The sequence below is a fragment of the Suricata suricatta genome, chromosome 16, assembly GCF_006229205.1.
Source record: "Suricata suricatta isolate VVHF042 chromosome 16, meerkat_22Aug2017_6uvM2_HiC, whole genome shotgun sequence".
NCBI classification, from domain to species: Eukaryota; Metazoa; Chordata; class Mammalia; order Carnivora; family Herpestidae; genus Suricata; species Suricata suricatta.
In genome coordinates this window covers 47,131,653-47,151,538 of record NC_043715.1, presented here as the reverse complement: position 1 = coordinate 47,151,538, position 19,886 = coordinate 47,131,653, and the positions used below count along the sequence as shown (strand labels likewise).

Here is a 19,886-nt window from a genome sequence, read left to right as displayed (position 1 = left end):
CTGCTTCTGCTTCCTCACAGTACAGGGTAACAAATCTGCAGCACTTCTCAGGACTCAGCACAAGATAATCAAAGGCTTTCCTCTTTTCCTTGTTACAACTTAGATACATGATTGCTCCTTAATAGACCTGCCTATGCCTTGCTGGGCCCTGCTCTCTCAAGTGACAGATGACCAAACCCACATAGTCACTGAGGAGGGAAGCGTTGCAACATGAAACATGGCTGAGACCCTGCTACTCAGGGCTGACCAAAGGTCCCAGTATACCAAGGTCACACAGCTGGGAGGAGTAAAGGAGAAAGTACAATTTGGGGTTAAAGGGTGACATGAGAAGGTGGGGAAAGAGATGAGGACTGGGCAAAGGAGCTAGGGACAGGCCCCTCTCTCCAGGCCCTTCTCTTTCTCTGCAGCCCATCTTCCCTTCCCAGCCAGACCCTCAGGGCTTTTCACATCGTTGGCTAGGCCTGCTCGATCTATCTTAATGTCAGTGCTTCCCCACTGGTGCCTGAGGAAGAGGGTGGAGACTCTGCAGAGGTCTTGAGGAAAAGGGCAGATTTCAGGATTGTTCCTGCGCCCCTATGTCCCTCACTGCCTCTTTGGGTGCAGTCTTCATCTGCTGTGGTTGTAGGGAGCCAGTGGCCTCTGAGCAGCCCTTAGAGATTACAGTCAGTGGGCTGTGAGCGCTGTTCCTTGTGCTACCCCTTTCCCATTTCCCATGGCAGGGCGAGGAAAGGTGCCGCCCAGCCCCAATAGGGTAATGCCTAATTCATCCCCCAGAATGCTGTAGAGTTGGAATCATACAGTTTGCCTTTTCAGATTGTCTTCTTTCACTTAGTCATACTAATCTAAGTTTGCCCCATGTCTTTGCATGACCTGATAGTTCCTTTCTTTTTAGCACTGAATAGCATTCTATTGTCTGAATGTACCACAACTTAGAATCATTTTTCAATTCTCTGTCTATAGAGGTATTGAAAAAGGTTAGGCAATCATGAATTATGGATTCAAATCCCACTCAGGCTTTAGCTTTACATGAGCCAAGCTACTTGACTCTCTAAAATCCAGTTGCCTAGTCTGTAACTACCTTATGGAGTTGTTAAGATTATGTACCTGTAAAAATTAACACCAAGCACACAGTGCTGAGAAACCATGTTATCTAAAATCAGACTGTCAGAAAGTTTGCTCTTTTAAATCATAGCAATAGTGAGAAGGGGACATCTCACTCTTGCCTGGAAGGTCACTTTGACACAGAGAAGTAGCCACGATTTCCACCCAGTCACAGGGGGTCAGAGGAAGGATGGAGGGATTTCTGGAGATAACCCTGAACATTCATCTTAACCCTATAATTTCCAAACAGGGCTCTGAGTCTGCTTCCCAGCCCAGGTATGATATTGACTCCATTATATAGGACCTGCTTTGCCTTGAGTCTGTCAAAGCACTGCCTAATATAAATGTTACCTACAGTTCCTCTGGAAAGCTCTTTTGTTATTTAAGAAATATTTAGTAAGTTGACTTAAGTGGATTAACCTTAAATAATTCAGCACTGATACCAGAAATGTACATCAAAAATGTATAAAAAGAGCATATAAGTTACCTAAGTATATGGACACATAGTTACACTTACATACAACTACATATTCAAGCGCACATATTTTGATCCGGGGGGGCGGAAATCTGAGATACTAAAGCTATTCTTAAGTTTTCAAGACAGTATGAAATAGGCTTCAACAACATACATGAATGTGAAGCCCTTAATCTAAATACAAAATGTTATCATGTTAAAAGCATGGTTTGTGTTACAGACTTAATGTTTGTATTGCCCTCCCCCCCCCCCGAATTCCTATCTTGAGACCCTATTTCCACTTGTGATGGTATTTGGAGGTGTGCCTTTGGAAACTGATTTATGTCATAAGGGTGAGCCCCCATGAACGGGATTATGTCCTAATAAAAGGTTCCCACAGAGCTCCTTCCAAAAGATGACTGTCTATGAACCAGGAAGTGGGTCCTCACCAGATACCAGATTGGCTGGCACCGTGATTTTGGACTTGGGAGCCTCCAGAACTATGAGAAATAAATTTCTGTTGTTTGAGTCACCATCTACTGTTTAATTTTGTTATAGCAGCCTGAAGCAACAGATATTTGGTTTTAACTTTTTTTTTAAACAGGTATTGGTGTAACATTGGCTGACTGATAACTAAAGCATTTTGCATACACAATATATCACTGTGAAAAAAAAATTGCTCTTATATTTATTTGATCTTATCTTTTTAAAATTTTTTACATTTTTAAGTTATTTTTGAGAGAGAGACAGAGCACAAGTGGGGGAGGGGCAGAGAGAGAGGGAGACAGGATCTGAAGCAGGCTCCAGGCTCCCAGCTGTCAGCACAGAGCCTGATGCGGGACTCAAACTCACAACCTGGGAGATCATGACCTGAGCTGAAGTTGGACGTTCAACCGCAGGTGCCCTTCTGATGTTTTAAACTCTGTCTTTTCAGTGTAAGAAAATAGCAACAGGTATTTAAATGTGTCCTTTTTGCAGCAAGTTAACCATTTTATTGGACAAGTGTGTCCCTCCTGTTCTTGGTCGTTGGACCTTCTAAGGATTGAAGCAAATCACGCATGTAACACTACATAACGTTTATCCGTGCCTGGCACAGAGTAGCCACACAAAAAATACTTGATAGAATTATTCTGATACACCGTGTACAATAGCAGTCACTTAAAAGGCGCAAAAAAACCCGGGATCTTGGTGTATCCCTTTAAAATGTATTTTTGGGTCGCCTGGGTGGCTCAGTCGGTTGAGCGTCCGACTTTGGCTCAGGTCATGATCTCGCGGTTCCTGGGTTCGAGCCCCGGAACCCAGCACAGAGCCTGGAGCCTGTCTTCAGATTCTGTGCCTCCCTCTCTCTGACCCTCCCCTGCTCACGCTGTCTTTCTCTCTCTCAAAAATAAATAAAACATTAAAAAATTTTAAAGTGTATTTTCTTTTTCTTAACTGAGAGTCTTAAGCCTTGAAAGGGCAAATGCACAGCCTAAAGCCACACGGGTCAGTGAGGCAAGTGGGTAAAGGTAACCTAAAGTTCTGAGCGAACAGCCTCTAGCACTGGCAGGCAGAGCGGCAGGAACTTCTCCGAAGGTCCCGCCTCCGCCTCTTTGTCCCGGCCCTGATCTCCTCCCCTCCTGCAGTCCCTCCTTTCCATTGCCGGTGCCTGGGCTGTGATGAAGCAGTTTCCGCCCTTAGAAGGGTGGTGTGGCTCCTTCTGTTCTCGCGAGGACTGGTGGTCAAACACATTTCCTCCTTGCACTACCGCAGAGTTTCCCCATCACAGTTCCGCCCGTACTATCGCCCACTTCCGGCCCGAAAAGCCACTTCCACCCACCAAGAGGGTCGTCCCCTGGGAGCACGGGCCGTGACCGGGTCCCCCTTTCCTGTCCACTCAAATGCCCAACTTCCGCCACCACAGTCTCCTCCGCCGATGTTCCTTCCGCCACGATCGTCGCAAATGAAGACATCCCTCCCCCAGCTCAGGACCGGCACTCGATTACACTCCCGGAGAGAAAAGGGCGAGCAGGAACCAGGCCTCCACCCCCGTCCCCCTAGCTTTTCCCTTTGCTTGCCCGCCTCCTCACCACACACCCTCCCATCTCCTCCAAAGGCGAAGCCAAATTCGCCCTGAGAGAGGCGGAGCGGCTCTTCTGGCCTCGCTCTCGCGAGAGCTCGCACTTCTCGCGATACCCGACGCCCGACTTGTGCGCCCGGGAAACCCCGTTGCTCCCTTTCCCCTGGCTGGCAGCGCAGAGGCCGCACGGTAAGGCGGGCGCTCCGGTCCGGGCTGGCCGCGGGAAGTCAGGGACCCGACTCCCCAGCCGAGAGCGCGTCCCTGGGGCCTCCGGGGAGACTGCGGGGCCGCCCCGCCCCCTAGAGCCGCAGCCACGTGCGAGCGGCAGGCCCGGACATGCCCGGTCGGCGCGGACCGGGAGCCGAGCCTGGGCCAGGTGGGCGGCGGGGATGCAAGGAAGGGTCCCCAGAATCAGGGGCTGGGGTCATCCAGCGTCTCCACCACGGCGCCAGGCCGTGCTCGTGCGATGCGCGGAGATCGTGAGCGGCGGTGAACTCTAGGGCCCCGGGAAGTAAAGGGAGTGCGGCGGCTCCGGTCGCGTGGGGGCAAGGCCCTGGCCCCTGGCAGCCGTCTCCCCCAGTCCCAAGTTCACTTGCCTGCTCTTTCTCTCGTAGATGCCTGGAGTTACTGTAAAAGACGTGAACCAGCAGGAGTTCGTCAGAGCTCTGGCAGCCTTCCTCAAAAAGTGAGTGTGGGCTCTGGTCTTTGCCTGCCTCCTCCGCGGGCGTGTTTCTCTCCTCTGGTAAGAGGGAGGCTTGTGTGAGGTCTCTGTGTGGAGGCTTTTCTGCCCGAGGCCTGGCTTTGGGTTGTGGCTGGGTTTCCGATTCTTTATCGTCTGGGACCCATGGAACTCCTGGTAACCTACAGTTTGTGTTGAGCAGAGGGGATTTGGGGGGTGGGTTTGGAGGAGACTTGAATCGTGCCTTTCTCTCTGTTGGTCCCAGGTCTGGGAAGCTGAAAGTCCCTGAATGGGTGGACACGGTCAAGCTGGCCAAGCATAAAGAGCTTGCTCCCTATGATGAGAACTGGTTCTACACACGAGCTGGTGAGGAACGGAGGCCTCGGGGGGGTGGGAGTGGGGGTGGCCGGGTGACCCCTGGCACAAACCATACCTCCCTCTGTGAGTTCACCCAGCATCACAAGAGAGAAGAAACGCTTTTTTAAATTAACAGTTGGTCTACATTGTGACGAGAAGCGTTAGACTGTCGCTATGTGCTTGTGTGACCGTAATTTCATGTTCTGAGTCTTGTGTTTTCATTTCTAAGAGGTTTGTGTGAAGGCCTGTGGCTTCCTCTGAGCCTCTCGGGAAACCCAGGGTCAAGTGAGTGTCCGTATCCTACTTAGAGGTAGTTTTGTTGTAGAGGGAAGCATTTATCCTTCTGTGGTAGTGGAGTCTAGTTTCTCCAAGTTCAGATTCCTCTATGTCACTTAACTGTGGTCTCCATCGGCCTGTTTCTCTTTGTGTCCTCCTCTCTAAAATGAGGCTAACGATTGTTGCCAACACAGGGTTGTAGTGGGAATTAAATGAGCTTATGACCGTTAAAGTCCATAGGCTGGTTTTCTCTTGGTCTCTCTAGAGGGACAATTTCTCTTAAGAGGTTTGGATCTGGCCAGGTCACTCCTTGCTCTAAATCTTGGTAAGCCCCAGGTGCCCAAAAGAATGCCTTAGGATCCCCCTGTAACCATTTCCCAGCTCGCCTCTCATTAGTCCACCAGTGATGACAAGTTGAAAGGAGTGACTTCAGTGTGGTGCCTGATGGCACCATGCTAATTTTCAAGTTTCTCCCAGCTGTCACCCCATGAAGGACTAACTTTGGGGTGAAGGGGTGGTCAGTGCTAGATTGTTCAAGGTGGCAACCTCTGCGTAGGCCTTCGCTAAGGATCCTCATCCTCTGCAATCTTCAACCTTTCCCTGTGACATAGGGGCTCCGTCCTGGCCAGGGTCTGTCTCTAGACAGGAAGTAGATGAGGGGTACCGTTTAGAAATACAGAAAACTTTAGGATGACCTTGCAAAGAGTTGGCCTTGGTACAGGTTGCCTTGGCACTTCAGAACTTGAAGTATTTTGTCGATTGGTGTTGCACTCATGCATCAGATGTCCATGAGGTCCACTCTGTCTCAGGCCCTGGACTGGGCACAGGGGCCAGCATGACTTGGCCACAGCCTCGGACCCCTAAGGATTAAAAGGTCGACGCTGGGATGGGTAGGGTGGGTAGCACGTAGTGGGAATCTGCACTGCATCTATAAAGAGAAAGGGGCCAGGGAAGGGAAGCTGGCTTGATTTTCCCCAGCACACGCTAGTCTTGGGAAGCAAGGCTGCCTCTTCCTGAATGTTCTTTGGCAACGCCCCAAACAAAATCAGTTGGTCAAGTCAGCTTTGGATCTAAGATGAGGAGAAAGTGTACTAGCTTTTCCTATATGATTAGGTAAGTCTGCATATATTGCTTAATGTGCCTTGTTGAAAACTTCCCAGGTACTACTGGTAGTTTCTGTCTTATGTGTGTTGTATTTTTGCAGATGGGCAGAGATTAGTGGGAAATGAGATCGAGAGCAGTCTGGACAGTACACGTAATGAGCCTTGCTGGTCCCTGCCGGGGTCCTTCTCTGACAGCTCACACGGAGTGTGCATCCTCTGCCTGCCATCCTGGCCTCCCTTACCCAAGGTTTCCGGAACTCCCTCTCTTGACCTCATTTTCCCAGCTGTCCTAGCGGCACAGCGTAGTGGTTCTAGACCGGGGTCTGTTGTGTACGTTTTTGTTGGGAAACCGCCCTGCCTATTTGTTTACATGCACGCCAGAGGCAGAGTTGCAGTTGTGATAGATGTGGCCTCCAATGCTGAGAGTATTTACTGCGATCCTTTACAGAAGTTGACCGGCCTGGAGTGCTCCCGGCTAGTTGGGGTTGCCTCATACTCTGGGCGGCCTTAGGAGATCCTCAGTTACCAAAGAGGAAACTGAGGTACAAAACCAGAGTCTGCTATATTTGCTTTTTCTTCTTCTCTGGATTGTGGGGGCTTGGCCTCTCCTGCCCCCATGGGAGTTTGGAGCCGAAGCACAGTGAGGCAGTGGCCTGTCCTGGGAGGCTGAGGTCTGGCAGGGGGTGGTGGCGATTGAATTCTGGAGGCATGTAGGAGCCGTGGTGGAGTGGACAGGTTTGATCTGGGGTGGGGGGGGTAAAGAACAAGGCAGAGCCCTCCTGAGTGTGCCCTGGAGGAGGGACAGAGCTATAGGAGTGAGAAGTCCCGAGGCAGTGGTGTAAGGCGAAGCGGGAGGTAGGGCTGGAAAGAGCTGTGACAGTTGGCGCCCGGAGAGGAGGGGCGGTGTCAGGAAAGACCACTGTAGGGCTTTGTGAGGGGCGCGGGTGTTGCAGTGTGGCCTTGGACAAGCCACCTGATGTCTCCAGTTGTCAGCAGGTCCTGCTTGGGAGGGAGGTAGGAATCTGTTGTGTCTTGTCCAGCAGGGAGTGACTGCAGAATTGGGACATCTGACTGTCCCAGCTGAAGTCATTGTGGATGGAACCTGGTCCTCTGTGACCTGTGCATAGGGCTGGGTAGTTACACTGCTGTGTTAATGGTAAGATCAAGGCCTCGGAGACATTGCAGGAGTAAGTTAAGGGGTGACACATCGGATTCTTTCCTTAGAAGCTTGACAGAATGGTTGGGGGCGAGATTTATCTGGAGGCTCCCTTTCCCCTACTTTGTGACTCAGTAGGTCAGAATGGGGTCACAAATCTGAACTTAAGCCAGCTATTAAGATACTGAGCCGCAGGGGTGCCTGGGTAGCTCAGGCAAGCATTCAGCTTCAGCTCAGGTCATGCATTCACAGTTCTGTGAGTTCAAGCCCCACATGCTGACAGTGCAGAGCCTAGCAGGGGCTCTCTCCTCTCTGCCCCCTCCCCCATCCCCAATACACGTGGCCCTGTGGATGGGAGGGTTGTACTGGTCTCTCCTTATAGTTTGAGGTAGGGAGTGACCCCTGGACACTTAGGACAGGATTTCCAAGAGGAGCGGAGCAGAAAGTCCTAGAGGGACTGGAGAAGCCATCTGTCACCACACCCAGCTTGCTGTGGCCTCCCGAGCAGCACCGAGGATGGCCTGGTCTGTGATGCTGTAACTCCACCTCCACTTCAGAAGGGTTGGGGCCTGTGTCTCGGAGGGGGCAGGAGTGTGAGAAGACATCAACGTCTTGTAGAATTCTGTGAGTTTGGCTATAATGCCTTTCAAATCGTGGACTTAATAGTTCATCCTCTCCCAATAGGTCAGGAAGATAATTCTCAAGAACTGGGGTGGGGGGTTATCCTCAATATCTGACGCCACACTGGGTAGTTTGGTGCAGCTTAAGGGAAAAATTAAAGCAACCCACCCTCCCTTTCTTGAAGAAACTAATGTTGGACATGACTGGAGGTTGTTCTCTACCCCTCACTTCTCAGGATTTGAATAGAATTCTCCTTGCGTACTGTGGCCCAGGCCCAGACCGCCCAAATCAGGGGTGGGCTCAGCTGAGGGGAGCAGTGTTGGTATTCATGCCCTGTGTTACCAGACAGCTCCGGTTGGCCGCTCCTTTTTATACAGAGCGCCAGTCGGGACTAGGCTGAGTGTTGGTCCTAGCTGGGCCAGGCTTCTGGGCGTCTCTGTGCTTAGGAGCATTCCACTGGACACCCCCCGCCCGCCAAGGCTGTCCTGCTCTCCCCAGCCCTGGGGACAGCCCACGTGGGAGCGCACATCTCCACCCAGGCCGAAGCATGGCTTAGCACAGCCGCAGGGAGAGTGGTGGTAGTTGTGAGGCATGCAAGCTGGTCTGGATGTCTGGAGTTGTCCAGAGATGTCACTGGAACGGGAGTTTTGATCCTGGAGGTGGTGTGGGGATAGGAAGAACCAAGGAACAGTTAAGAAAAAAGTTTTCTAATGTTTGTTTTTGAGAGAGACAGATCTTGAGTAGTGGAGAGCCAGAAAGAGATGGAGACACAGAATCCAAAGCAGGCTCCAGGCTCTGCGCTGTCAGCACAGAGCCCGATACAGGGAGGGCTTGAACTCAAGAACTGTGAGATAATGACCTGAGTTGAAGTCGCATGCTCAACTGATTGTGCCACCCAGGTGTCGCCACCCCCTCCCCCCCCAGGAAGAACAGTTTTTAAAGTGAGTAAAGGCTGGAAGCCGTGACACCAGGGAGAGGTTGTGCAGTGGTCCTGATAGGTGGTGAGGGTTTCAGCCATGCAGGGGCCCCCAGAAGCCATGGCAGTATCTGGAGACCATCTGGTGGAGCAGGAGGGGGGCTACAGACAAGTGGTGTGGAAGATCCCCTCCGGGAGGGACAGCCAGAGGGGAGGCGTAGCCCGCTTTACCTGGTCAGTTCCACCCACCCGCAGCTCGAAACCCACAAGGTCACAGACGTGGCCTGGCACCTGGTTCTTAGGAGTAAATAGTTAACTGGAGGAAGAATCCTGATTTTCCCTCTGGTCTGTAGAACTAAAAGTAGTCATTTGGGCAAAATTTTATATACTGATTGCTGGTGGCCAGGGAATGATCTGGAGTCCTTGCATCTCGAGTCCCAGTTCCCTTCAGATCTCAGTGGCCCCCCCTGAAATAGAAAGCCAGAACAGTGTGGATAGGCTGTCCCTCCAAGCTATGTGACATGAGGCCAGTGAGTACCTTCTGGAGCCTGTTTGCTTTTCTGTGAAGGAGAATAGCACCGGACAGCTCCGCCGCTCCCCAGGGAGGGTGGGTGACTGGCCGAGGCCACGTGCGGTCCCACCAGGTGGGAAGGCCATCTCACAGCTTCATGGGGGAGCATGAAAAGCACATGGCACGGGACCTGGTGGGCAAGTGGTCCTGTTGAACAGAACAGCGAGGCACCAGGGACTTGGCCCAACCCAGGCTCCGGATAAGAATCCCGTGTCCACGGAAGGGGTGATGCCCATCCCAGGTTGGGAATGTCACTGCATGGGGTGTCAGCTCTGACCCTGAGTTGTCCAGGGCCGAGGGGCTTAGGGAGCTGCATTCAGGTGGTGGCATATCCTCGCCTGTACTCTGGGCACATGGAGGTGGACAGTCACAGCTAACACATTTGCTAGGCTCTGCCCATAGGACCCCAGGCCCAACCTCCAGCAGCTGTGGCATGCCATCCAGTCTCCTAGCCTGGGCCCAGGGTGCAGGGCAGCTGGGGGTGAGGGGGGAACAGCGTACTCGGTCTTTGTAGTCTCCGTTTTCCCGGGCTACCCGATGGGAAGAGTTAGCTGCCATGCACACAGTTGATGTGTGTGTGGCCTTGAGAAGGCCCTTCCCCAAGCCTGCCTCGGCTGTGGAGAGGAGTCTTCTCTGCTGGAGGAGGATCCTCACGCCTCCCTCACATCCCACCCAGCTTCCACAGCACGGCATCTGTACCTCCGAGGGGGCGCTGGGGTCGGCTCCATGACCAAGATCTACGGAGGACGTCAGAGAAATGGGGTCATGCCCAGCCACTTTAGCAGAGGTTCCAAGAGCGTGGCCCGCAGGGTCCTCCAAGCCCTAGAGGGGCTGAAAATGGTGGAAAAGGACCAAGATGGGTAAGCGGGGGCGGGGGGACGGGTGGGGAACAAGGTGGTGAAAGAGCCTTGGGGACAGATGGCCTGTAATGAAGTTGTCTAGAGGCATCCTTCCCCTGTGTGGAGAGGTGCCAGATCTGCCCTGCAGTCGGCACCAGCCCCTTGGGCAGGCTGGGGATTCTGTGGAAAGCGAACAGTGAGGGGCCTCACCCCGACCTCTCTGGCTGACTACCCCAAGCTCCAGGAAGGTAATTTAGCGACTGTCCGCTTTCATTAGCCTGCTCGTTAACTTTTCCCAATTGATTTTTTGGAGCTTTTGATCTAATGCTTGCACAACGACACCCCGGCAGCTCCCAGGGGGGCTCCCCCGCCCGCCCCCAGCTCGTTAGAATGCAGCTGACTGGGGCCCTTGGTGGGACGTGGCTGGTGTCATGTGGTCCTGTGACCAGGTGCCTTTTTGGGGAGCCTGGCTCACATCCAGAATGTGCCTGGCAGCGACAGGGCTGAGAGCCTGCACTCAAGGGGGGCTGCATGACCCTTCTTCTGCAGGGGCCGCAAACTGACACCTCAGGGACAGAGAGATCTGGACAGAATCGCCGGACAGGTAAGGCCTGGGTGGGGGCCGGGGCCCTTAGTCCCTGCCTGGGCGTTTCCAGAGCCTGGGCTTTGTCACATCAGAATTTCCTCTCTCTGGAAGGCACAGCCCAGGCTGATGGAGTCAGGAGGGCTGAGCAGAGGGGCAGGAGGAAGAACATTTCTAAGATTGCCTGCTAGAGCTGGTTGGAAATGTGGGTGCTGGGAACGCAGGCCTGGGGTGCAGCTGGGACTGTGTCTCGTGTAGGACATGTTTCTGCACACACACAAGTCCCTTTTCCTCAGTCAGCTTTCTCAGGATTCTGGCTGCGGGGCTTCCTCATGCTCCATGCCTACTCAGCGTGAGCTGGGGGGGGTGGGGGGGGGGTCAGGCAGGCCAGTTCAGAGCGAGGGTCTCCATCCAGATGACCGACTGGCTGGACACCTTGGGGCCCCAGAGTCAGTTCGCCCAGCTCAGCCCGGTCTACAGAGTGATCTACTCCTGCCAGGCTCTGTAGGTGGTGGTGAGGGCTCAGTGAGCAGCAGCAGTGGGAGCCCCCAGGCCCAGGCAGGAGCCCACTGTGGCTTTGCTCTTTATGTATCATTGACTCCGGCCTCCTGGATCAAGGAGCCAGTGAACTCTTGGGGGCAGGGGGGGGCCTGGCCCAGGCAGTGTGGATAGCAGGGCTGTAGGCAGGTTTTGGGAATCCCGCCCCGGCACTCCCTGTGATTTAGTCCCAGTTGACACTTCTGTAAAATGGGGAAACGGTTGAGGCTGTAAGGATTAGATTGGATGGACACCTGTCAGACCGCCAATCAGGTGCCTAGCGGCCCTCGGGTGGTGGTATAACTGCTCCGAAGGGCCTGAAGGGCCCCACGGCTGATCTTGATTACCCTCGTCTCTTCCCGCAGGTGGCAGCTGCCAACAAGAAGCATTAGAACAAATGCTGGGTTAATAAACTGCCTCGTTCGTATCCTGGTCGAGTCTCTCTTGATTGGCTGCTGTTCTTCCATCTGGGGGCTTGAGGGAGGAGCACTGAGCTTCCCGTCCCTTGTGAAAGGGAGACTAGGTGTCCTTGGGGACTGTGACACCAACAGCCACTAAGCCTAAGGCCCAGCCCTCCAGGTTCAAGCAGTTCCACCCCCAGTGGGCCCGGGGGTGATTGGGTGGTGCCCCACCTGAGGCCCTTGCACCTCCCCCACATCCTGCCTTTGCATTTCTCAGTAAGAGGAGAAACCGGAAGGAGTGACTTTCAGGCAGTGGCCCCAGCTGGGGCCTGGGCTGCAGAGGCGGCACTCTGTCCATTTCTGTGACAAAGCAGGGCGGGGGCAACTGACCTTCACTCCTGGTGACTCCTTGAGTGCCTCCAGACCAGGGTGACCTGGGTGTCCTGGTGTACACCTTTCTCTGGCAAACAGACCAGTGACTACCTAAACCTTTGCTTTGGGGATCTGTCCCCTTGGGCCCTTCTGGAGCTGTGTGTTCCTGCCCCAGAGCAGTGCCCCTTCCATCCCACCACCCTAGGGGAGGGGTGTGAGAGGCACCTGAGCAGAGGTTCAGCCGCACCACCTCTACAGTCCTGCAGGGTGATTGGCTCTCAGGCACGAATGGGGGAGCCTGCCTGTGATTGGGCCCCTAGTGGGGCCAGGATATCTGAAGGCCACCCAGGTGCCAGGCCCCAGAAAACCTGGAGAAGTGGCCCCAGGAAAGCAGACCCACCTCCTGCCTGGGAGATGCTGAGCCTGAGCTGGCCAGGCCGAGGTCTTCAAGAGTCCCCAAGTCCAGGTTATTCCTCACAGTGGACCTGTTTACCTCCAGTGCCAGACCTGGGCTTTGAACTCCAGCTCAAGTGACAGCTCTGGCCCTAATTCAATGCAACCCTGAGCAACTTGTTCCCCCTTTGATCCTTAAACTACTAGTCTAACATTCTTACTCCTGAGGGATCTGGGGAGCTATCGTGAAGGTAGATAGGACCTTGGCTCTGCATCCCACCAAGCAGACAACCAGTTACCAGAGAACAGCAAACGAGACTCCCACACCCAGTGGAGAAAGGCTGGCCTCCCTCCCAGCTTGGAAGTCAGTGCTGGAAGACTTCTGAATAAACAGCCTACTGCACGCAAGGCACTTTATAAATAGGTCACCTAATACACTAGGCAACCTGGTGCCGGAAAGTCACAGGTCACAGGTTGGGTAATTTGCCAACGTACTATAGCTAGGGGGTGGCAGAGGCCGGATTTGAACCCGGGCAGCCGGGCTACAGCCACTCCAGTGCTCAGCCCTCTCTGAAGTACAGGAAGTGGAACACTGAGAGGTGAGTGTGGGGTGGACGTGTCCAAAAAGGCCACTTCAGCCTCAGAGGGCCTGCTATCCAGCAGCTGCGCCTCTCCAGCCACTGGAGGGCAGTCGACGGCTAGGAAACTGCCTCAGATCAGCCGGTGGGTTCCTAGGGCTGTAGTGTTTGCCCAGGTTTCTACTGGGGGTGGGGGGGTGTCATCAGCAGGAACTAAAGCAGAGAGGGGCCGGTGACCTGCTACACAGCAAGGGTCCCTGGAGGGAGGGGGGGAGGGGCCCCAGGGCAGAGAGGAGGAACTGTCCTAGGCACTGTGATAAGCTCGCACTAGTATTCTTGCAGCCGCACAAGGGGGACAAGCGGTGTGATTACAGGAGAAGAAACTGAGGCTCAGGCCGCCAGTTGGTTGGCAGAGCTGAGATTCACATGGGAACTCCGAAGGCCCATGCTCTGTGTGGGTGACAATTACATTTTCTTTTAGAAATTAGGAAATGCTTCAAGCAATCAAAACACTAGGGCGCCTGGGTGGTGCAGTCAGTTGAGCTTCCAATTTCAGCTCAGGTCATGATCTTGCGGTGTGTGAGTTCAAGCCCTGCGTTGGGCTCTGCTGACAGCTCAGAACCTGGAGCCTGCTTCTGATTCTGTGTGTCCCTCTCTCTCTGTCTCTCCCCTGCTCACGCTCTGTCTCTCTCTGTCTCAAAAAAATGAACATAAAAAAAAAAGACCAACAGCCCCCTAGCCAGCTTAAGAAGTAACACAAGACCTAAAACTAGGCCGGACAAAGGCCTCCGTATCAGCCATCTGGGGTCACAGCCCTCAGTTGCCCCAGAGGGAGCCCCCTCTGAGGGAGCCCCTCTCAGGAACTGGGTGCCACTCACCTGCACAGGTTCACTTCGAGACTGCAGATGCATGTGTCCCTAACAGCACCCAGCGTTGCTTCGCCTTTTGAAAACAAGTCAACTGTTTCATGCTACACGGTTTTTTGTCATTTTCATGTCACTTCTGAGACACAGTCGTGTTGACAGGCAGAGCTCTGCCTTTGCTCCTGCTGAATATTACTCTCCCAGCTGTCTGCAGCACCTTGTAAGCATCCCATTCTCCTGTAAATGGGTTCCCGTCTCCCAGGTTCTGCCACCAAAAATCTCCCTGCAATACTTGTTTTGCCTTCATGTCTCCTTGGGTGCATGTGTGACTGTCCCTAACTGCTCACAACCCTCTCAACAACCTCACGTAATTCCCCACCCCCCCCCCACTCAGACCTCATTTTCCTTCCACGTGACCTAAAATGATGCTTGAAGGTATGTGGGCACAACACAAGCGACTTTGAATCTCTGCTCCACCACTCCCAAGGGGTATTACACTGGGCAAGTGATGGCATCTTCTCTCTGGGCCTCAGTTTTCTCCTCTGTAAAATGGGGGGGTGACCCACCTGTGGGGAGGCTGACTCACGTCAAGAGCCCATCGTGGCTCTAACTCCTGGGGCACTGGGGACATCAGCTCAGGTCACAACAGCAGAGAGATAGTCTCAACCCTCATTCCTGAGATTAAAAATGCCCAGGCTGGGGCTCCTGGCTGGCTCAGTCAGTAGACCATGCAGCACTTCATCTCAGGGTTGTAAGTTCGAGCCCCATCAATTTGGATGTAGAGATTACTTTTAAAAAATTGTTTTAAATGCCAAGGTTCAGGGGGTGCCTGGTTGGCTCAGTCACTTAAGCGTCCAACTGTCCAACTTCAGCTCTGGCCATTATCTTGCAGTTCATGGGTTGGGGCCCTGCATCGGGCTCTATGCTGACAGCTCAGAGCTTAGAGCCTGCTTCACATTCTGTGTCTCCCTCTGTCTCTGTCTCTCTCCAGCTTGCACTCTGACTCTCTCCCTCAAAAATAAACACTAAAAAAAAATTTTGTTAATGCCAAGGCTGAGAAAGCCACCACCTGCCTGCTCCATTTATTCTTTATGAACATTAAAACCAACACTTACTGAGCACCTGCTATGGGCTAGGCCCTATGTTCAGAGCTGTGCGTGCACAATCCATTTAAATCCTGGATTCCAACCCCAAGAAGTGAAGACATGGAGGCTCAGAGAAGATAAGCTTTGCCTAAGGCCAGTGACTGAATGGAGACCAGACTCGGAACCACCAGCCCGACAGACCGCCTGCCTGCAGCAGGCGCTCGAAGTGTGGCTCCCTCAGGCTTCCTTCCCAGGGCTGGCCATGGCGAGCCAGGCCGTGAACCGGTCTCTTTCCCCCAACCTAGCAGCCTCCCCTCAGGGGGATTGCGGCCACAGGTGCAGCCTGAAGCAACTGGCAGGGGCTGCCCCGGGGCTGCAGCCGAAGGGCCCAGCAGTGGGGCCATTGGAGCCCATCTCCGGCGGGGCTGGGCAGGAAATGGGGCGGAGCTTGGGGCCAGTGAGGTGGAATCTGGTACCCCAGGACTGCTGCACCCCAGACTAACCAACCCACCTGGAGAGATGCCTGGGGGTCCCGGAGTCCTCCAAGCGCTGCGTGCCACGGTCTTTCTCCTCTTCCTAATCTCCGCTGTTGGCCTGGGTATGTGGGGGGCGAAGGGAGGACCGGAGGCTGGAGAGAGGGCTCGGGCAGAGAGAAGGGCACTAGGAGTGGGGGGAGAGGAGCCGGCAGGGGGTGGGGGTGCTGGGAAGGCCCCTAAAGAAACTGCATCTGCCTGCTCACTGTCCCAAGCAGGCCGCAAGTCCAAGGGGAGGCCAGAGGGGGCTCAGCCAAGTTAAAGGGGCGTCCAAGGCCACATGGAAGGAGACGGGCGCAAGAGGACTTCCCCACCCCCTCTTCTCCCCCACAGGTCAAAATAAGGAAGTAAGGTCGCCCTTGACTGAGCTCCAGAGCTGGGGGCAGGAAGGGCACTTGGGGGTAGTGCTCAGCTTCAGGGAGGAAAAACAGCTTTCTCCTTCTCTGCCTTGAATCTCCGTCACACCAATGTGCTGGCAGCCCCTTTTCAGTGCTGGGGGAGGGGCGCCTCATGGACACTGCCCTCCTAGAGGTACCGCCGCCCCCCCCCCCCCAGGCAATGCCAGCTGGTGGGGCTGTGACCACTCAGGTTACACTGGGAGCCGGACTGGGGACAGTGGCCCATGACCCTGAGGTTACTGCCTCTTTCCCCACCTCTTCCTCCTCCTCTCTTCCTCACCTCCCCCGCCTCTTCCCTTCAGTAGAAGGCTGTGGGCTGGCCTGTGGGGCTGAGAGCGGAGACTTCTCCAGCAGCCAGCCAGGGCCGCTCCTGGTTTCCTTTCAACGATGACCACGATGACCACGGTGCCTACCCTAATCCCCAGCCCAGCCACCAACTGAACTCGCTCCTGATCCCCAGGTTGTCACACACTAGGTACCGACAGTAAGAGGTGGGCGTGAGTTGCAGCACAAGGCAGGCCCAAAGACTGGCAGGAAGAGGGCCCAGGAGGCTCAGGGCTTAAAAACCCCAGCCACTTCCACTGCCCTGGTGATGCCAGGCAACCGATTTGCCCTCCCTAGGCCTCAGCTGTCCCACCTGTAAAATGGGACAATGAGAAAACCTACCTCTGAGAGTTTTGTGATGACTACACAAGATAAAGCGGCAGGGGCAGGGCAGGCCTGGGGGTGGGGGAGAGGTCCAGGAAGGCCTTCTGGAGGAGGTGATGCCCAAAGCGATTCTGGAGGGAGCTGCCTGGGCAGGGTCACTTCTATCACTAGGGAACCAAATATCCAAAGGCCAGTGAATTCAGTGGGGCCACAGGACAGAGCATGGGGAGGAGGCAAGAGGTGGTGCCAAAAGGTGAGTCAGAACCCACAGGGGTGTGTCCTCCCTTTCTCCCCCAGGTGTCCTCACCCTACACAGGTGCGCCCTCTCTCTGTTCCTTTAGGTACAGGCTCTGTCCCCCAGCAAGTGTATTCACTCTAACCCGCAGCCTTACTCCAATGACAGCGCCTTGTGCCCTCCCCCCCCCACACACATGCTGCCGCTACAGGGGCCAGGGCGGGGGCCTGTGTCCCCATCCATGGTCCCTGACTCCTGGACCTCCCTGCAGGCCCTGGCTGCCAGGCCCTGTGGGTGGACGGGGGCCCGACGTCGGTGACCGCGAGCCTGGGAGAAACGGTCCACCTCCAGTGCTTGCACAATGGCAGCAGGCGGGACAGCACCCTCAACATCACGTGGTGGCGCATCTTCCATAGCAATGCCACTGCCACTGGCACGTGGCCCAATATTTTCTGGAGCTATGGCGAAGGCCCTAAAGGTGAGCTGACCATCAGCACCGTGAACAAGAGCCACATGGGCATGTACCGGTGCCAGGTGGAGGAGAAAGACTCAAACAGCAAAGTCCTCAACTTCCAGCAGTCCTGTGGCACCTACCTGCGCGTGCGCGGTGAGTGGCAGCCCCGGCTGGGCTCCCGGGGCAGCCCCCCACTGCCGCTGCCCTGCTTGGGAGGTGGGGGATGGAGCCAGTGCCCTCTATCGTGGGCATCCTGGCCCGCACTGCCAGATCTTTTCATCTGCAGAGTGGGGGCTTCGGTGGTCTTGCCTTTGTGGCGGGGGAGGGGCTGGGAGGGGGGGGGATGGGGGCAGGAGGCAGCCGCGCTCTGAGCGGCACTCCCTCCTCACAGAGCCAATCTCCAGACCTTTCCTGGACATGGGAGAGGGCACCAAGAACAACATCATCACAGCAGAGGGGATCATCCTGCTGTTCTGTGCTGTGGTGCCTGGGACCCTGCTGCTCTTCAGGGTGAGCCCCCTGGGGACCAGCGCCCTCGGAGTCTGAGGTCCCCTCCCCACATGGGAGACTGACAGCACTCTCCCAGGGCTGAGGGGTAAAAAATTAGTACTATGACAGGATTTTGAAGAGTGCAGGGGGCCTCGGGGGGCATCCTGCCTCAGTCTCCCCTCAGGGTTGTCCTCACCCTCCCCACCCCAGGACATTCTCATTCCCCCTGGCTCCCCACGTATACCTCACTCTCCACCCCCAGCCATGGTGTCTCTCTCACAGTACCCCCTCCCCCCCAACCAGGAGTGCAATGGCCCTGCCTCCAGGGAAGATGGGGGCTGCGTGTCCCCCCCCCCCGGGGCCTCTGACCTGCACCAGCCCCTCTTATTTTTTTATGTTTATTTTTTTATTTTTGAGACAGAGAGAGACAACACTAGCAGGGGAGGGTCAGAGAGAGAGGGAGATACAGAATCCAAAATAGGTGCCAGGCTCTGAGCTAGTTGTCAGCACAGAGCCTGACGCAGGGCTTGAACCCACAAACCATGAGATCATGACCTGAGCCAAAGCCGGATGCTTAACCGACTGAGCCACCCAGGCGCCCCTGCACCAGCCCCTCTTTAAGCCACAGGACAGGCACTGCCCTTTACTATGATTGCTGTTATTTGTAGAAGGACAGTGGAGATAGGCAGGGACACTGGCTTGGACCTGGGACACCTGCCACTCACCAGCTAGGTGGTTTTGGCGTGTCCCTTCCCCCTCCTGGCATCCAGAAGAGTGTGAAAACATTCTCCCCCAAACCCTTCACTGAGGCTCCCAATTATCAACCCCCCCCCCAGAAACGATGGCAGAATATGAAATTCGGGGTGGACGTCCAGGATGACTATGAAGATGAAAACCTTTATGAGGTGAGTGGTGGGTGGGGACCGGTTAGGGGCAGGTGCACCGAGGGTTCTTGGGGATCCCCCTTGGGATCATTTGGGGGCAGGGGCTCGGGCCGTCAGGACGCTGAAGCAGGCCACCACATGTCCACCCCAGGGCCTGAACCTCGATGACTGCTCCATGTACGAGGACATCTCCCGAGGCCTCCAGGGCACCTACCAGGACGTGGGCAGCCTCCACATCGGAGACGGGGACGTTCAGCTGGAGAAGCCGTGACCCCGTGGGCTGCCCCCACCCGTTGTGCTGCCAACCCCGGGCCCCCCCACCCCACCCCTTCCTGTTCTCTTTTCTGACTCAACTTCCCCCTTGGGGGTGTCCACTCTTCTTCCCTCTCTACTGTCCTCCCCGCCTCCCCACACCCCAATTCAGTTCTCCAGCTGCCTTGCCCAGCCTCCCCCCACACCCAGTGGGTAATGAGCCCTTAATCGCTGCCTCCTGGGGAGCTGATTGTAGAACCTCGTTAGTGTCACCTCCCCCTCCCTGCTCTGTCATGGCCACTTAGTGATAATAAATCCCTCACAACTGCAGACCTTGGCAGGAGTCATGGATCTCACAGGGATGCCCCCCTCCTCTGGTGGGACCCAGGAGTCCAGGCCCCTGGCCCCCTCCTTCCTCAGACCCAGGATTCTGGGCCCCCAGCTCCTGCCCACTCCCCACACCAGGGACCAGGTAGCCAGTCTTGGCTGCACCCTGAGAAAATCAGGAAGTGTTTGGGGAGCATCTTGCCCCAGGCTACATCCCTGAGGGGGGCGGGGGGAGGGGAAAAGGACACACAGAAAGGAGCCAGATGACCGTATTCATTTCTGCATATTTAAGTCTCAAAAACACAGGGGCCTGTCTGGTGGGGCTGGTACCAGATTCGGATTCTGAAGACAGCCAGGCCACACCTGTTCTCTGGGAATGGACTCCAAGCAGGGGGATTTGGGATCTGGCTCTACCATGATAGTGAGCCCCCAGCGAAAATGACAGAGGCAGAGGGACACAGGGTTTCTGGGAGAGGAGAGACAGACTGAGACACAGAGAGATCGTGTTGGAAAGCAAGTGAAGAGAAAAACAAGGGGACAGGGAATCAGGGAAAGACAAAGATACTGGGACAGAGGGAAGGCAGGAAGAGAGAGAAAGGAAAGAAGGGTCTATAGAAAAACAGACACCGAGAGGCTCACCCCCAGACTCTAAGGAAAGCAATAGTTGGGGATATGACTGAGGTGCTGATGCAGAAAGATAGAGAGACCCGGAGGTGAGAAGG

At 55.0% G+C, this 19,886-nt stretch overlaps 2 protein-coding genes across 3 annotated transcripts; both read left to right on the top strand.

Annotated features, from left to right (window-relative positions):
- Window positions 1-3,760: 3,760 nt before the first annotated feature.
- Window positions 3,761-11,684, top strand: RPS19 (ribosomal protein S19). Its single transcript, XM_029926671.1, has 6 exons — window positions 3,761-3,803; window positions 4,229-4,299; window positions 4,559-4,659; window positions 9,970-10,153; window positions 10,682-10,736; window positions 11,618-11,684. Exons 2-6 carry the CDS (start codon window positions 4,229-4,231, stop codon window positions 11,642-11,644), a joined length of 438 nt encoding a protein of 145 aa, XP_029782531.1. The 5' UTR covers window positions 3,761-3,803; the 3' UTR covers window positions 11,645-11,684.
- A 3,711-nt stretch (window positions 11,685-15,395) lies between these two features.
- Window positions 15,396-19,167, top strand: CD79A (CD79a molecule). 2 transcript variants are annotated; one of them, XM_029926662.1, is made up of 6 exons: window positions 15,451-15,542; window positions 15,811-16,008; window positions 17,030-17,365; window positions 17,604-17,722; window positions 18,538-18,606; window positions 18,737-19,167. In XM_029926662.1, the coding sequence occupies exons 2-6, from the start codon at window positions 15,945-15,947 to the stop codon at window positions 18,854-18,856; spliced, it is 708 nt and encodes a 235-aa protein (XP_029782522.1). In that variant the 5' UTR covers window positions 15,451-15,542; window positions 15,811-15,944; the 3' UTR covers window positions 18,857-19,167. The 2 variants fall into 2 exon arrangements, with proteins under 2 accessions (XP_029782521.1, XP_029782522.1); XM_029926661.1 differs by lacking the exon at window positions 15,811-16,008 and having other exon boundaries at window positions 15,396-15,542.
- The last annotated feature ends 719 nt before the right edge of the window (window positions 19,168-19,886 follow it).

Excerpts from the sequence above, each read along its gene's own strand:
- RPS19 (XM_029926671.1), top strand. The coding sequence starts at position 4,229 with ATGCCTGGAGTTACTGTAAAAGACGTGAACCAGCAGGAGTTCGTCAGA. Across the intron at positions 4,660-9,969 it reads CTGGTTCTACACACGAGCTG|CTTCCACAGCACGGCATCTG; the intron begins GTGAGGAACGGA and ends CATCCCACCCAG. Across the intron at positions 10,737-11,617 it reads TGGACAGAATCGCCGGACAG|GTGGCAGCTGCCAACAAGAA; the intron begins GTAAGGCCTGGG and ends CTCTTCCCGCAG.
- CD79A (XM_029926661.1), top strand. The coding sequence starts at position 15,464 with ATGCCTGGGGGTCCCGGAGTCCTCCAAGCGCTGCGTGCCACGGTCTTT. Across the intron at positions 17,366-17,603 it reads CACCTACCTGCGCGTGCGCG|AGCCAATCTCCAGACCTTTC; the intron begins GTGAGTGGCAGC and ends CCCTCCTCACAG. Across the intron at positions 18,607-18,736 it reads AAGATGAAAACCTTTATGAG|GGCCTGAACCTCGATGACTG; the intron begins GTGAGTGGTGGG and ends TGTCCACCCCAG.